The following is an 18,584-nucleotide window of genomic DNA, read 5'->3' on the forward strand; positions in this document are numbered from 1 at the left end:
GCAGAGATCATGCCCTTGCACTCCAGCCTGGGCAAAAAGAGAAATACTCCATCTCGAGAAAAAAAAAAACAGAAACAGAAACAATTTTCTCATCAAATTCTACAAAGTACCATGTGAAATGACATGACATAAAAATGAAAGTGAGAAAACTGTTGCCATAACACAGAAAAAGAAGGTCTGTGATGCATATATAGTTAAAAATACACATTAAGAAGACAAACAAAACTGAAGGTAATCAGAAAAAAAAAAAAAAAAGCATAATTTCTCTTTAAATTCAGCAAGTGTCTGCTTTGCAGCCTGGAAAAAATGTTCTCTCCACATGAAGAAGCAACATTATTTCTTTACCATTGATATTTTCCATATCTCACTTGAGCTGGCAAACTAACTCCAGCAAAAATACTTATAGCTTATTATGGAGCATCTGTTACATGAGAAGCAGTATCATGTTTGTTTGCTACATTTATATATGAAAACATTCTCACTGCGTATAGTGGCTCACACCTGTAATCCCAGCACTTCTGAAGGCTGAGGGTCGGGTCAATTAGGTAAGGAGTTCAAGACCAGCCTGTCCAACATTGTGAAACTCTGTCTCCACTAAAAATACAAAAATTACATTGGTGCCATGGCAGGCACTTTTAATCCCAGCTACTTGGGAGGTTGAGACAAGAATTTCTTGAATTTAGGAGTTGGAGGTTGCAGTAAGCTGAAATTGAGCCACTGTCCTTCAGTCTGAGTAACAGATTGAGACTCCAGCTCAAAAAAAAAAAAAAAACCCAGAAAGAAAAACCTAAAATCCTCATGATTCATGAAGCCTCCCAAGTAATTCCCTGAATAAACTGGCTTAACAGATAAATTTACTTATGCCAATTATAAAAAGTTAAAGGAACAATAACTAAAGAAGAGTAGGCTTATAGCGATTTCTCCAATTGAAAACAATAAAATGCTCTAAAAACAAAACAAACAAAAAACATGAATTAGGAAATTACATCTAAAAATTATTTTGTCTGCCCTACTACATTTTACGAAAATTATCTACTAACTGGCTTACAATGAATACTTCTTATACTGTAAAACAAAAAACTAATTATAAGAAACAGGAAAAGTATGGGTCTGTACAATAATGAATTGAATAAAAAATAGAGTATAGATTTGCATTCAGCATTCTTGAGGTTTTTAGTTTTCTAGTAAACTAGTCACTGTATTAATTTGTTTTGTTTCAATATTGCTCTTTGTCTGAAAATTGGTAAAACTCATACACAAAAAAAGTTACTCTACAATTCTATTACACTTAAGATATTTCATTAGACTAATATGTATATATTTAACTGTATGTGAATCAAAACTAAAAGTCTGTATGGGTAGGCAGTTCACATGTTCAAAGAAAAATATGTAACCAATTTTTTAAAATACTTGAGACACAGAAACATATGAATTTTATTTATACTTCTATATAATTTTTATTATGACCATAAAAATATAATATGCCACCTGAAGTAAATTGTGAGTTGAATTATTATTCACTTTTCAAAAATAAATCTGTAAGGTTTTTAAATGAAAAAAAGTATCCTTTGAATGCAACTACAACTCTCCAATTTTCTTTTGCTAAAATTCTATAGAAATAATTTGTCTAACAACTTCAGTTTTGGATAATTTCTACACTCAACATTCCAATTTAGTGTAATGCCTGCAGGGTCAGTGTCTTAGTTTTTTCTACTGTGAATTATTGATGTTGACATAGACTTAATGATGAAGCAAATATTGTTTTCATAGTTACTGCATCTGTAAACATATATTTTATGATGAACTCTCCGGTGTTTTCTTAGCTGTCATTTTTGAACAATACTTTAGTTAAACTCATTACTTTTATTAGGTTTTTGTCCAATATAATATAAATTCCCTGCTGTTGAGCAAGTTTTGAGAAACTGCTTCAGGCTTTTTTTCTAATACAAAATCTGTACAATAACATCTATGAAACAAGTAATGGTACTACAACTCTCTTTGTAATGTTTCTCTTCAGAATGAATGCTCTTCTTCACTTTAACGACTTATATTTTCTGAAAGCTATTTTGACAGTAATTGCACTTGCTATGCTTTTATTAAGTATAAACTCTTGAATGTTGAGTAAGATATGAGCAGGTTTCAATGGCTTTTCCACCGTTTTTTATATTTGTAGAATTTTTCTCTAGTATAAATACTTTCTCGTACAATAAAATGTGAATACTAGTTAATTGTTTTGTCACATTTTTCAAACATGTAGTTTTCTACAGTGTGAATGATCTTGCCAACAATCAAGAGTGACAACCATTTAAAAGCTTTGACACATTCTTCACATTTCTGGGGTCTAGGACCATTATGATTTATTTTATATTGTGAAAAGCATTGTCCCAACTTTTAGGTTTGTAGAGTTTCTCTCTAATATAAATTATGTCTGATAAGAATTGAGGTGTTGTAAAAGGCTTTGACACATTCTTTATGCTAGTAGTATTTCTCTCCAGTATGAATTGTGTGTAATAAATGTTGAGAGCTTGTTAAAGTCTTTGTCACATTTTTCACATTTGCTGGAATTCTCTCGAGTATGAACTACCTTATGTTTAGTAAGGGTTAACAATATACTAAGGGCTTTGTCACATTCTTAACATTAGTAGTTTCCAACCATTATGTATTATTTCATGTTCTGTAAGGTGTAAGAACTAGTTAAAAACTTTTCCAAGTTTTTCAAAAGTATCAGGTTTCTCTCCAGTATGAAGTTGCTTATGGTTAGTAAGGGTTGAGAGTTGCTAAAAAGCTTTCCCACATGCTGTAGTATGAATTACTTTATGTTTACTAATTGCTGAGGATTCACAAAAGCCTTTGCCACATTCTTCACATTTGTATAGGGTTTCTCTTCAACACAGATTCTTATGTTCAGTAAGGTTAAGAATACACAAATGCCTTTGACACACTGTTCACATTTACAGGATTTCTCTCCATTATTAATTGTCTAATGTTTAGTAAAGTTTGAGAAATGGATAAAAGCTTTGTCACACTCTTCTCATTTGAAGGGTTTCTCTCCACTATGAATTCTCTCATGTTTAGTGAGGTGTGAAGAACAGTTAAAAGCTTTGCTACATCCTTCATGTTTGTAGGGGTCCTCTCCAGTATGAATTCTCTTATGTCTAGTAAGGCCTGAAGACTTGTAAAAAGCTCTGCCACATTCTTCACATTTGTAGGGTTTCTCTCCACTATGAATTCTCTTATGTGTACTTAGGGTTGATGAACGGTTAAAAGCTTTGCCACATTCTTCACATTTGTAGGGTTTCTCTCCACTATGAATTCTCTTATGTGTAGTAAGGCTTGATGAAAGGTTAAAAGCTTTGCCACATTCTTCACATTTGTAGGGTTTCTCTCCACTATGAATTCTCTTATGTTGAGTAAGGTGTGAGGACCGGTCAAAAACATTGCCACATTCTTCACATTTGTAGGGTTTCTCTCCACTATGAATTCTCTTATGTGTACTTAGGGTTGATAAACAGTTAAAAGCTTTGCCACATTCTTCACATTTGTAGGGTTTCTCTCCACTATGAATTCTCTTATGTTGAGTAAGGTGTGAGGACCGGTTAAAAACTTTACCACAGTCTTCACATTTGTAGGGTTTCTCTCCACTATGAATTCTCTTATGTGTACTTAGGGTTGATAAACGGTTAAAAGCTTTGCCACATTCTTCACATTTGTAGGGTTTCTCTCCACTATGAATTCTCTTATGTTGAGTAAGCGTTGATGAAAAGTTAAAAGCTTTGCCACATTCTTCACATTTGTAGGGTTTCTCTCCGCTATGAATTCTCTTATGTCGAGTAAGGGTTGATGAAAGGTTAAAAGCTTTGCCACATTCTTCACATTTGTAGGGTTTTTCTCCAGTGTGAATTCTCTTATGCTCAGTAAGGTATGAGGACTGGTTAAAAGCTTTGCCACATTCTTCACATTTGTAGGGTTTCTCTCCACTATGAATTCTCTTATGTTGAGTAAGCTTTGATGAAAAGTTAAAAGCTTTGCCACATTCTTCACATTTGTAGGGTTTCTCTCTGCTATGAATTCTCTTATATCGAGTAAGGGTTGATGAAAGGTTAAAAGCTTTGTCACATATTTTACATTTGTAGGATTTCTCTCCATTATGAATTATATGTTTAGTAAGGTGTGAGGATTGGTTAAAGGTTCTGCAACATTCTTTGCATTTGTAGGAATTCACTCTAGTATGAATTCTTTTATGCTGAATCAGATGTAAAAAGATGCAAAATGATTTGTCACATTTTTCACATTTATAAGCGTTCTTTTTAGCACATCTTATCTTAGATTTATTTGAATATGAAAATATATCAAAGACTTTTACATATTTATAACATAGAAATGTTTTCCTCTGGGTAGCTGTCAAACATTTGTGAAGTTTATAATAAACTCTTTTGTGCATTTTACAATCATCCATACTTTCACAGTCTTTTCTTAGTGGTAAATTTTCAGCCCCACAGTTTCCATATCTTCTCATTATCACTTTTTGAAATGGTTTTTTTATATTCTGCTCTGGCCAAAGGTCTTGGGCAAAATAAGAACATATAGCTGAAAGGAAAATTAAAATAACAAATTACTTCACTTGCTAGACTAAGATTTGTATACTCTAACCTATAAAATTATAGAAACTGCATGAGCAAGATGGCACAGAAAAGCACCACCGGCCCTACTTCCTTTATAGACATCTCAATTCAATAAAAACATGCTGACCATAACACATTTGTGGAAGATTTATAAATAAGTTACTTGTGTGCAGTACCCCAGGTGAGCACAATGCAAAGAATCACATGGAAAAATAATTGTTACACTTATCCAGCAGAGCTTTTCCTGCTCCCAAAACAGAATGTAGTGCCTTTAGAAGTAAACAGCCAACTTCTGTTTTTCAATTTTACCAAAACAAATAAATAAATAAAATAAACCCCAGAAAAATAGTGACACATACATTTCTATTTCTAGCTTCTAAGAGTCTTTCCACAAACTGGTTTCTGTCTTCCATTGCATTAAATACTAAAGAAAGTGGTGGCTAATATGGTTTGGTTCTCTATTTCCACTTAAACCTCATTTTGAATTGTAGATTTCATAACTCTCTCTAGTTGTGGAAGAAACCTGGTGGGAAGTAATTGAATTATGGGTATGGGTATATCATGTTGTTCTTGTGATAGTTAGGAGTCTCACAAAATCTGAGAGTTTTTATAAAAGAGAGTTCCTCTGCCCATGCCCCTTCTCTGACTGCCACTATGTAAGATATCACTTTGCTTTGTCTTTATTTTCTGCCACAATTATGAGCCCTCCTTAGCTATGTTGAACTGTAAGTCCATTGAATCTTTTTTCTATATAAATTCCATAGTCTTGGGTATGTCTTTTTGGCAGCATGAAAGCAGACTACTATAACAGCATTTTTTGGAATGACAGTTTGAATCTGCTAAGATCTAAGGTAGATGCTACAACAGTACAGAGACTGCAGCACTACAGAGAGAAAACACATGTAGCAAATGAGGACTGGCCATTAAGCAGAAACACTAACAAATTTCTTTAACTAAAAATAAACACAAATTTTCAGACAAGATACATCCTAAGAACATGTCTGAGAAATTCCCAGAATCTCTGGCTAAAACAATAGGTTTCAATGTATGCCAGGAAGAAAAAAGCTACATTACAAAGACTGTGAAAGGTAGATTTTTTTAAATGTCCAAATCTCAATCAAAAATTACAATGAATACAAAATATTACAGCAAAATAGCCCCATATAAAATTTATAAACTGTTCAGAAAGGAAACATAAAAAATGGAGATGTATAAACTAATTTTTAAAAATTTAAATGATAGTGAGAAAGAGGAACACAGACAACGATTAAATTTAAAAATTAGAATAAGCACAAAAATATTTAAAATATCAAAAAATTATAAAAGCTAAAAGAAATAACAACCAAAAAATTCTAGAAGAAAAAATAATGTAAAATGGTAGAAGCTCAATAAAACAAACTGGGATATGCACATAGATATTTATAACAAACACAAATATAAATACAATTTCAAAAGTCATAGATGAAAAGAAAATCTTGGGTGCTGCAAGAGAAAAGTGATGTGTAATTTACAAGCATAGTCTTATAAGAAAACCAGTGAATTTGCCAAAAAATTTGCAGGCCAGAAGGAAACTCTGTGTTACAGTCAAAGTCCTCAAGAAAAAAAAAAAAAAAAAAAAAAACTGTAAAGTGAGAATAATATGAACAGCAAACCTGTTCTACAAAAATTAAAATTAAAAAAAAACCTTCCAAAATAACTAAATTCTGAGAAAGTATATTGGCACAGCATGCGTGCTATATGTCGAAGATGATAAAATGAATTTCTTTCACTGAAAACAACATGATTCAAAAAGCAACACTTAATTATTTGAAAATACATTGTTCTGGAGAAGATATGCACATACAAAAATATTGAATTCCTTAGCATTATCATGATATTGCAAGAAAATTTAAATTATTATTTAAAATTTATAAAAGCATAGAAATTTTTATAAACATCTGTTAATACATGTATAACATAAAAAGATATAATTAGTAATATAAATAACAAATGAGAGCAAATGTAATGAGGAATACTTGCTTGCAACTGAAGCTATTTTTAAATAAGATTAAAGTATATTGTTGTATCTTTTAGAGGTTTTATGTAATACCCAATGTAACACAAAGAAAATATCTGTATAGATACATGAAAGAAAATAAGAAAGTGAAAGCATATTAATACAGAAATTAAAAAGACACAAAGGAAGAATAGAAAGAGGAAATGAGGAAGAAAGATACAAGAATCAAATAAAACAAAATAACATTAGTAAGTCTTTCTATTTAAGAAAATTATATATATGTATATTCACACACACATATATAGTTAACTTTCCAACCAAGAGACATACTTTCAATAATGAGACTTATGAAACATACTTTAAAAACCAACACCTAACTTGCCTTTCTACAAGTCAGTTCAGATTACATGACAGAAAAAAAACAAAACAAAACCCGAAAGTGGCAAAATATTAGATGTTCCATGCAAATATTAACCAACTGAGAGTAGAACAGGTCAAAATAATATACGAGCTATATTTTAAGTCAAAAACTATCATATTTTTAAAAATTTACTTTAAGTCCAAACTCCAAAGATACAAAGAAAGATATTAAGTAATAACAGATTCATTCACTGGGAACTTTGGACACATTTGTATGTACATTTATGTGTGTGTGTGTGTGTGTTTCTGTGTGTGGTGTGTATCTCACATTAATGTTCCAAGTATATAAAGAAAATATTGACAAAACTGAAGAATCACAGAGCATATATAAGTACAGTAGGATATTTCAATACCCCACATTCTATAATGAAAATAAAACAAGACAGAATATTAGTAAAGAAAAGGAGGACTTGAAGGCAGTATAAAACAATTATTCTTTAGAGAGGTATAGAGAACACTCCTCTACAAAATCAGGATATACTCATCTCAGTAACTCATACATCATTCTCCTTCCTAGACCACCTGTTAGGACAAAAAACAACAACAACAAAAAACAGTCTTAACAAATAACACAAGAGAGCAAAAATTTTAAAACTAATATCATCAAATATCATTTAAAACAAATATCAAAATGGAATGAGAGTTTAAAACAACAATAAAAACTAAAAAATTCACAAATATATAGAAATTAAACAACAAACTGTTTAACATGCTGTTGTTCAAAGGTGGAAATAACTAATATTGTAAAGATGTCCATACTGCTCAATGTAATCTACAAATTTAATGCAATGCTGTTGGAATTTCACATTGCATTCTTGAAGCAATGCAAATTTCTGTCACCAAATCATTCAGTAGGTATCATTTAAAATATAAAAATATTAAATATTATTTGGTTTTCAAAAACTAGAAAATATTCTAACAACTATAAAAATACACTTCAATGGCATTATGCAAATAAAATAAGCCAGCCAGAAAAAGAAAGAGATTATATAAGACACAGAAAGCAGTTGCACTCTCAGAAACAGAAAAGAGTGGTGTTTGAAAAGTTCCAGGAAATGAGACAAATTTATGTTATGTAATGTGTATTGAGATTTAGCTTTGCAAGATAAAAAATCTAGCAGTATGTAGCATAACAATGTCAACGTAATTAACAGGACTAGAATGAATATTTAATAATATTGTATTGTAAATTTTGTTGTGTGGTTTTGACAAGTAAAAATGAACAATGACTAGAATACATTCAGATATATAATAGTTTTTAAATTATCTTCAAATCTAAGATTTTGTCTTGGCTAGGTGCAATGGCTCACACCTGTAATCCCAGTACTTTGGGAGGCTGAGGCAGGTGGATCACGAGGTCAGTAGATTGAGACCATCCTGGCCAACATTGTGAAACCCCATCTCTACTAAAATACAAAAAAAATAGCTGGGTGTGGTGGCAGCACTTGTAGTCCCAGGTACTCCAGAGGCTGAGGCAGGGGAATTGCTTGAACCTAGGAGGCAGAGGTTGCAGTGAGCTGAGATTGCACCACAGCACTCCAGCCTGGTGACAGGGCAAGACTCTGTCAAAAAAAAAAAAAAAAAAATTTCTTCCACACAAAAATAATATAGATTCACAGATAGATGTTGAAATTAAAAAATATATATGATAAGTCAGTGAGATAGGGTTAAATAATCATTCACAATAAACATACACAACAAATACACAAGTCATAAAAAAAATGCAAGGATAATATTTATCCAGGCAAAAAAACAAAAGAGATCATTATATTGGCAATAGAAATATGACTAATTCATATTTGATGTTGCTCCACACTGTCTTAAATTATAAAGAGTTAAATATTGTCATATACAATTTTAAACATGATTAATAATGTACCATAATTATAAAAACATTGTCATATACAATTATAAATTGTGGCTATAATCATAACACAATTAACTGGTGTGAGATGACATATCCTAAAATATATAATACAATAATACAAAACTCTGAAAGAAAACTAAAAATGGAATGAAAAACTGATTGGACATCATCAAGTAGATGAATATATTCATAAAAGGAATGTTAGAAGAACATAGGAAAAAAGTAATACAGAGGTTACTTGAAAACAAAAAAGTCAAACAAATTCCCAAATTTCGATGCAGTAAAAAAATTTCTTACCACTAATACTTAATAAATTATTTTACTTCAAAAAGAACATACAAATACCTTCCAAAATAAAAGGTGAGAGTGTTCATCATTACTACCATAGTCCTAATTCTGCATAGAAAAAAAAAAATGCTAAAATGAGTCCATTTGTTGAAAAAATAAAATGATACTGAACGGCATCATAAAACCACATACATATATAAAGCTCTCTATTAGATGTAAATACACACACATACAGAAGTCTTTACTATTGTAATCATGGTGCATAAAACTCTTAAGGTTGTACAGAATATGATAAACAAAATTCAAGTCTGCATAAATCTGTTAATAGATATACAATATAAAATAATTTTAAAATCAACAAAACACTGGAAAATACAGAAGTGTAGTTTTTGTATTCAATTGAAGTTATGAGATTAAAATATATTTTTTTAACTTAAGATGTTTTATGTAATTTCAATATTTTAAGATGGTTACAAAAGGAATACTTATAAGAATATGCAAAACAAAATAAAAAAGTAAAACATCACTGCAAAATTAAAATAAAAATTAAGGCAGCAAAACAGAAATGAGAAAACATATCTACAAAAAACACAAAAACAGTGAGAATAAAACTGGTAATACTAACTGCATTTTCTTCTTTTTCTTTCTTTTTCTTTTTTTTTGAGATGGAAACTTGCTCTCTTGCTCAGACTGGAGTCTCGCTCTGTTGCCCAGGCTGGAATGCTATGGTGCAATCTTGGCTCACTGCAACTTCCGCCACCCAAGGTTAAAGCAATTCTTCTGCCTTAGCCTCTTGAGTAGCTGGGGTTACAGGTGCCTGCCACCATACCCATATAATTTTTTTGTTCTTTAATAGATACTGGGTTTCACCATGTTTGACATGCTGGTCTCAAACTCCTGACCTCATGATCCACCTGCCTTGGCCTCGCAAAGTGCTGGGATTACAGGTGTGAGCCACCACACCTGGCCATTAACTGCATTTTTAAAGCAATCAAATAAAATACAAATTAATTAAACTACTTAATAAAAAGAAATGTAATTCCAGGACTTTGGGTGTACAAGGTGGACTGAACACTTGATCCCAGGAATTCAAGCCTAGCTTGCACAAAACAAAAAATCGAGACCACATTTTAGACTGTATTAATTACTTTCCACATAGAGGAATACCTAAAAGTGGATAATTTATAAAGAAAAAAAGGTTTATTTGGCTGACAAGTCAGCAGACTATACACGAAGTGTGTGCCAGCATCTGCTTCTGGTGAGGGTCTCGGGAAGCTTACAATCATGCTGGTAGACAAAGAGTAACTGGACATATCACATGATAAGAGACACAGCAAGTGTGAGTGAAGTAGCCATGTTATTTTAAGGAACCAGCTCTCACTTGAATTAATGGAGTGTAAACTTATGATTACCAAGAGGATGGTATGAAGCCATTCATGAGAAACTTACCCCAAGACCCAAACACCTCTGGTCCCCTATGACCCAAACACTTCCCACCAGGTTCCACATCCAACACTGAGGATTATAATGCAGGATAAAATTTGGAGAACATTGACATCCGTACCACATGATAAACCATCCATACCATATAATAAAAATAAAAAAGTTTTGTACTTTCCAGTCAAAAGCAAGGGAATACATAATATTCTTACTTGTACTTGGTGTAGTCTGTTAGGACACATAACACATCTTATTAAATTGAAGAATACTCACTAAGTGCAGTGGCTCATGCCTATAATTCCAACACTTTGGGAGACCAAGGTAAAAGGATCACTGGGGGCCAGAAATTTGAGACCAGCATGGCCAAAATAGTGAGATCTTCTCAATGCACATAATCAAATAATGAGCTAGTGCATGTCTGTACTCCCAGCTACTTGGGAGACTGAGGTAGGAAGGATCACTTGAGCCAGGGAGGTTGAGGCTGCAGTGAATCAAAATCATACCACTGTACTCTGACCTGGGCAACAGAGTAACAACAACAACAACAAATAATAAACAACAAACAAATGTAAGACTGTATTGGTACATTTTCACATTGCGATAAAGAACTATCCGGGGTTGGAGGGGGAGTTTAATTGGACTTAGAGTTTCACATGGCTGGGGAGGCCTCAGAATCATGGCAGGAGATGAAAGGTACTTCTTACATTGTGGCAGCAAGAGAAAATAAGAAAGATGGAAAAGCAGAAACCCTGATAAACCATCAGATCTCATGAGACTTGATCATCACCACAAGAACAGAACAAGGGAAACTGCCCCCCTGATTAAAATGATTTCCCACCAGGTCCTTCCTACAACGTCAAAATTATGGGAGAACAATTCCAAATGAAATTTGGGTGGGAAGAGAAGCCACACCATACCAAAGACCAAAATAATCCACATGTGCTTTGTGACCAAAACTGAATGTAACTAGGAATTAATAGCAAAAATAAAACTGGCAAATCAAAAACCATATGAAATGAAAACACACTCTTCAACATATTCTTGCTCAATAGTCAAAAACTTAAATTTTTGAAGATGTTAATACAACGCATGGTGATATACAAATGTAATATAATTTCTATAAGTATCCCAATAGCAACTTTTTACAAGAATATTGGTTGAAATTTTAAAATTTGATTATGAACTATACCAAACACCCATGAAAATTAACAAAGAGGCATTATACTTCCTGATTTGAAAACATATTAAAAGCTACAATAACAAAAACAATGTGGTACTAACACAAAGGCAGATAAACAGATGAAAGAACAGAATAGAGAGCTCAGAAATAAACTGTTTTGTATATGATCTAATAATCTTCCACCATGTTGCCATGACCACACAATAAAGAGAAATAATATTTTATCAAATTTGAGTAATAATTTGATTTTATAGTCAAAATATAATGTTGAAAACTAAAAATCTATACTGATAAAATCAAGTTGGATCATTTTCTTGAGCCATATACAAAAATAGTTGAAATAAAATACTTAGACACAATAAAATAACAAATCTCTTAGAAACAAAATAAGGGAAAGACATGACATTGGTCTTGGCACTATTTTCTTAGATATAACATTAAATGCAGGACCAACAAAGAAAAGAACAGAAACATTTAGCTATATTATAATTCAATATTTTTGTACACCAAAGAAAACATTCAATAGAGTGACAATACCTTTTAGAAAATGAGTCAAAATATTTACTAATCACATGTGATAGAAGTTAATATTCAGAATATATAAACAACTCAAAATTTAAAAACAGTTGAATAACTAGATTTAGAAATGGACACATAATTTAACTAAACAGAAAGATGCATTTGAGAGGATATTAAAAAATTAGTAATTTGTAGAGAAATGCATAAAAATTATAATGAAAACTGAAATAACCTCACACCAATTAGAATGGCCATTATAAATCTTTTAAAAGCAGCAAATCCATTGATGATGCAATATAAATGCAACACATGCTGATTGTTTGTGGAAGACAAAAATATAACCATCATTTAAAAATGTTATAAATGTTTCTCAAATAATTAAACATGAAAATATCACCAAATACAGCAATTCCAGTTATGAATCTATATCCAAATTATGCAACTCAGGACCTGGAAGATATATTTAATCATCTATGTTTATTGAACCAGTATTCACAAAACCAAAAGGTGGAAGCAACTCAGTTGTTTTTTGATTTATATACACACCACAAAATATAACATATACATACAGTGGAATATTATTTAGCCTTCAAAAAAACTTGTCACATTTAAAAATCTTCTCAGATTTTAAGATAAACCTTGAGAATATTATATTACCTAAACTAAGCCAGTAACAAAACAATGAATAGTATATGATACCCCTTATATGAGATATGTCAAGCAGTCACATTTATAAAAACAGAAAGGGGAAGAAGGTTTCTCAAGGGCTGAAAAGAGGGTAAAATGGGCAGTTGTTACTTAACAGGTTTTGAGTTTTCATTTTACAAATGTAAAATTTCTTAAAGTTTTTTGAATAACAATGTGAATATACTTAACAGGCCTGAAGTGTACAGTGTTTTTTTTTTGTTGTTGTTGTTTGTTTGTTTGTTTTTCAAAGACAGGGTAAGGCCAGGTACAGTGGCTCATGCCTGGAATCCCAGCAATCTGGGAGGTGAGGCAGGTGGATTGCCTGAGGTTGGGAGTTCAAGACCAGCCTGATCAACATGGAGAAACCCCATCTCTAGTAAAAATACAAAATGAGCTGGGCATGGTGGTACAAGCCTGTTAACCCAACTACTCAGGAGGCTCAGGCATGGGTATCACTTGAACCCAGGAGGCAGAGATTGCAGTGAGCCAAGATCACACAACTGCAATCCAGCCTGGGCAACAAAAAAGAAACTTCATCTCAAAAAAAGAAAAAAAAAAGATAGGATATCACTCTGTCATCCAAGATTCCAAGATGAAGTGCAATGGCACAATTATGGCTCAATGTAGCCTGACACCTTCAGGCTCAAGTAATTCTGCCCCATCAATCTCCCAAGTTGCTGGGACCACAATCCCAGCCATGCCTGGCTATTTTTAATTTTTTTTTTTGCAGAGAGGGGTTCTTTATATATTTACCAGGCTGGTCTCTATCTTTTGGGCTCAAGCACTTAAATCAAATACTTTGAAAATAATAAAGCTATGATTCCTTTTAGCTCATGGCTATCACTCTAGTGGGATGGTTAGCACAGGAAAGTGTGTAGACCATTGCCTCTGGGATGAAAGCATAAAGTGACACCAGTTCCCACCTAAAGTCAGAGACATCTGACACTCTAAGATTGGATCCCAAAAGGCAACACACCTGGCAGTGATTCTGAGGTCTAGGACTAAACCTTACTTAGAATTGTCTCTCAGGCTGGACACAGTGGCTTATGCCTGTAATCCCAACACTTTGGGAGGCCAAGGTGGGTGGATCACCTAAGGTCAGGAGTTTGAGACAGCCCAACCACATGGAGAAACCCCGTCTCTACTAAATGTACAAAAATTAGCTGGTCATACTGGCACATGCCTGTAATCCCAGCTATTTGGGAGGCTGAGGCAGGAGAGTTGCTTAAATGCAGGAGGCAGAGGTTGCAATGAGCCGAGATTGCACCATTGCATTCCAGCCTGGGGAACAAGAGTGAAACTCCATCTCAAAAAAAAAAAAATTCTTACATTTGCAATGCTGCATCACCCCCAAAACTGTATGAAATGTATAGTTTACCACTGAATGGGAAAGTGAAGTGGCATTGTATGTATACAGGCTTTTGTGCTGTGGTTCTAAGCAGTGGGCATAATTAGCATGTGATGCTCTCCTTTGGTGCTGTTTGGTCCCAGAGTTCTTTGGAGTCTGGAGAAGTTGGGCTTTTAAACTACCTTACCCAAAATTTTGGTTCACAGCCTTTATTGGATTAGCTATTGGGTCAAACCAAATAAAACCAGGGAGATCATACTGCTGTGTCATCACTAGGGTTCCAAGCGATTAGATCTTAGTTTGTGTGTATACATGTCTACATGTGTTTGTTTATATACTTATTGTTAAATGTTGTGTCTACCAAATTGGTCTGTAAGTAAGAGTGCTCATGTAAGTAAGTGTAAGCAATTCTTTCTTCTTTCTTTATTTCTTATTTATTTATTTTTTGGAGACAGATTCTCACTCTGTTGCCCAGGCCTGAGTGCAGTGGTGCTATTTCAGCTCACTGAGACCTCCACCTCCTGAGTTCAAGCAATTCTCCTGTCTCAGCCTCCCAAGTAGCTGAGATTACAGGTGTGCCACCATGCCTAGCTAATTTTGTATTTTTAGTAGAGATGGAGTTTCCCCATCTCTACTACATTTAGCCAGGCTGATCTTGAGCTTCTGACCTCAGGTGATCTGACCACCTCAGCCTCCCAAAGTATTGGGATTAAAGGCATGAGCCAATGCACCCAGCTAGCAATTTTTAAATACATGTGACTTAAGTATAACTTAAGTAAATAAGCTAACTTTAAAATTATTGCTAAAATAAAAATAGAAATTTCTATAAAATGTAGACATACTTTTCAAATTACACAAGTAAGAAACTCAGTTGGTTAAATGCTTCAAGGTCACTAACTGCTTCTTTGGACTTTTAAAGTTGTTTGACTTTCCTGCTTTACAAATTGGTAAGAGCTGGAAACATATGCCATGTCCCTAGCTATGCCAGAAACAGTCAAACCTGATCTGCACCTAAGTATGTAAAACTGAAATAACTTACCAGGTATTTCACCAAAATTAAGGATTGCTAACAGTTGCCATTATAACATGTAATTGAGACTACTGAAAACAGATGTGCATGCAAGGTGCGTAAAGAAAGTGAAATATATCTTTAGTGAAAGACTGTAAGAAGGTGTGAAAATGCAAATTTTTGCCTAGTTTAGAGAGTTAAAGGATTGTTTTTAAATAAGATAAACCTAAAGGTTTAAACAAGTTATGGAAAGTGTGTAAAAATTATAAAGAGGATCTATGTGTCCACATATTGATTAAATTCAATAAAATATTATTTGGTTTTTCCATAAATTGAACATTGAATAAGAGCCCAAGGGTGTCTTAAAGCACTGACCTACTTTTAACACAAATTTGTAAAGGGTTATAAAAGTTTAATAAGAATCGCACCTCATGGTCAAACTGGTTAATATTGGATGAAATTATCTATAAGGTTTCATTTAAAAAGTTGGGGTTGACAATAATAGACTAATGCAAGTGTGAAATTTGGCTTTCTTTCCCTTGAAAAAAGATTTTTCTTTGACTTATGAATAAATCATCTAAAAAAGAAGGAAAAGACAAGAAACAGATTGTTTGAAATACTGGATCTTCCCTCTTGCCGATTTTTTGCTTTAAAAAAACAAAACAAAAAAACTATGTGCCTTTTAAACAGATGACTTATAGTAACCTAAATTTCTACTAAGTGTTTTGAGTCTTTAAAGCTTCCAAATTGTCTTTTTTAACCCCTAGCTTTTGGATGCTACAGAGGGCCCCCGGGGCATCCAAGGGAGAGGTAAGCAGGATTATTTGACATGTTTCTTGACTTAGGATTGTTGATCAGATAGTGTTTGCTTTTCAGGTAATATTTTAGTGAAAATGTTAATATGTGTTCCAAAAATTTTATGGGATTCCTGGAATTCTGATGTCTGAGTTTGTGTTATCAATAATAATTAAAATTATTGTGTTAGGTTATTATAAATCACAAAGGTGACTAAATTTCTTTTGTCAATCATATTTTTCACTGGGGGAGGGCAGGATCTTTCCTCCCAAGTGCAGCAGCAGCAGCTGCCTGACTCATAGTTACAGACCTGGGCCTCCTGCTACACAAGGACAAGCAGGAGCTCTACCCCTTTTGAGTTGGTGGGGTTGGAGCTCCCTGGGTGCAACTGCAGCCACCCTCCCATGTAGAAGACCTGGGCATCTCTGCCACCTCCAGCCTTGGAGTCCTGGGAAGGTGCTCCCCCATTTCTGCTGGCTTGGAGGTGTCTGCTCCTGCTTAATGGCCTCTCTCCTCTCCCAGTGCCTGCACACTCCAATCTCAGAGCAGGGTTGGAGCTAAGCCCATGGGGTCATAAATGGCAGTAGGAGGTAACAGATTTCTTGGCAGAAAAGAGTGAGTCCCTTGTAGAGTGCCACATTTAGGGGCTCACAGACCAGAGTGGGGACTTCTGGTGCCTCCTCCCAGCCTGCCTATGGCCACCCATGGACCAAATGTAATGACCTTACTCCCCTCTGAGGTCCAGAAAAACCCCAGCCTTAGACAGAGAGGGCAGAGGACACAGAAACCATGTGATGATCAGCTGCAGAGATGAGCTACCTTCTCTGCTGGCAGCTTCGGACACCTTCAGAGACCTCTGAACACCCCACCTGCAGAGAGAAGCCTCTCCTCAGGGCCTCCTCTCTGCTGAGAGCTAAACACTTGATGAGATGACCTGCCTACAGAGAGGAGCTACCCACTGTGGGTTCCCTCTGAACTCTTCTAACACTAAATAAAGATCCTCAGAGATCCAAGATGGCTGATGATTAGCAGCTCGGGCACGTACCTCCCAGTGAAAGCGCAAAGAATGAGAGGACGCCACACTTTCAGACGAATATTAGTTGCTCACAGACCACGAGATTCCCAGTGGAGGAGCTCCACGGGTCGCCAGGGCGACTCTTGTGGCCGGCGTGGCGGTTTTGCTGGTGCCTTAGCACGCCAGTTCTTGGTGCAGAGTCCGGATATTCCCGGGCAGAAAAGCACCATCAATCTTAACACCGCTGTTTTGGCCGGCTCAGTGGATTGCTCAGACTTCGGCGCAGGGAATCAACAAGTTGGACGTCAGAGACCCAGTTAGAAAGTCGGTAATTTTAAAGACGACAGACGGACAAATATATAATGAAGGGAAGAAACCAGCGTAAAAAGGTAGAGAATACTCAAAATCAGAATGCCTCTCCCTCTACAGGGGATTGCAATTCCTCATCAGTAACGGAACAAGGCTTAATAGATTACACGGGTGTTCCAATAACAGAAGCAGGTTTCAAAACGTGGGTGATAAGAAACTTCTGTGAATTAAAAGAACTTATTCTAACCCAATGCAAAGAAACTAAGAACCTTGAAAAAAGGTTTGACGAAATGTTAATGAGAATGGACAATTTAGAGAAGAATATAAGTGAATTGATGGAGCTGAAAAACACAACACGAGAACTTCGCGAAGCATGCACAAGTTTAAACAGTCGAATTGATCAAGCAGAAGGAAGGATATCAGAAGTCGAGGACCAGCTCAGTGAAATGAAACGAGAAGACAAGAATGCAGAAAAAAGGATGAAAAGGAATGAGCAAAGTCTCCAGGAAATATGGGACTATGTGAAAAGACCTAATTTACGTTTGATAGGTGTACCTGAATGTGATGAAGAGAATGAATCCAAGTTGGAAAATACTCTTCAGGATATCATTCAGGAAAATTTTCCCAACCTGGCAAGGCAGGGTAATATTCAACTCCAGGTAATACAGAGAACACCACAAAGATATTCTTCAAGAAGACCAACCCCAAGGCACATAATTGCCAGATTTATTAGGGTTGAAATGAAGGAGAAAATACTAAGGGCAGCTAGAGAGAAAGTTCAGGTTACCCATAAAGGGAAACCTATCAGACTTACAGCAGATCTCTCAGCAGAAACCCTACAAGCCAGAAAAGAGTGGGGACCAATATTTAACATCCTTAAAGAAAAGAACTTTCAACCCAGAATTTCCTATCCAGCCAAACTAAGCTTTATGTGCGAAGGAAAAATTAAATCTTTTGCGAACAAACAAGTACTTAGAGAGTTCACCACCACCAGGCCTGCTTTACAAGAGCTTCTGAAAGAAGCACTATACATATAAAGGAACAACCAATATCAGCCTTTCCAAAAATATATCAAAAAGCAAAGAACTT

The 18,584-nt window shown here is 34.6% G+C and overlaps 1 protein-coding gene across 1 annotated transcript in view; it reads right to left on the minus strand.

Moving 5' to 3' along the window:
• Window positions 1-1,691: 1,691 nt before the first annotated feature.
• Window positions 1,692-18,584, minus strand: part of LOC105729256 (zinc finger protein 724-like) — a 39,281-nt gene continuing 22,388 nt past the window's right edge. The window contains exon 4 of the mRNA XM_021676237.2: window positions 1,692-4,587. Coding sequence (XP_021531912.2) covers window positions 3,032-4,587 — 1,556 coding nt within the window. The 3' untranslated portion in view covers window positions 1,692-3,031. The remainder of the gene's footprint in view (window positions 4,588-18,584) is intronic.

The sequence above is a fragment of the Aotus nancymaae genome, unplaced genomic scaffold (genome assembly GCF_030222135.1).
Source record: "Aotus nancymaae isolate 86718 unplaced genomic scaffold, 86718_ANA_hifiasm-v0.15.2.pri h1tg000049l, whole genome shotgun sequence".
In the NCBI taxonomy this organism is placed as follows: Eukaryota; Metazoa; Chordata; class Mammalia; order Primates; family Aotidae; genus Aotus; species Aotus nancymaae.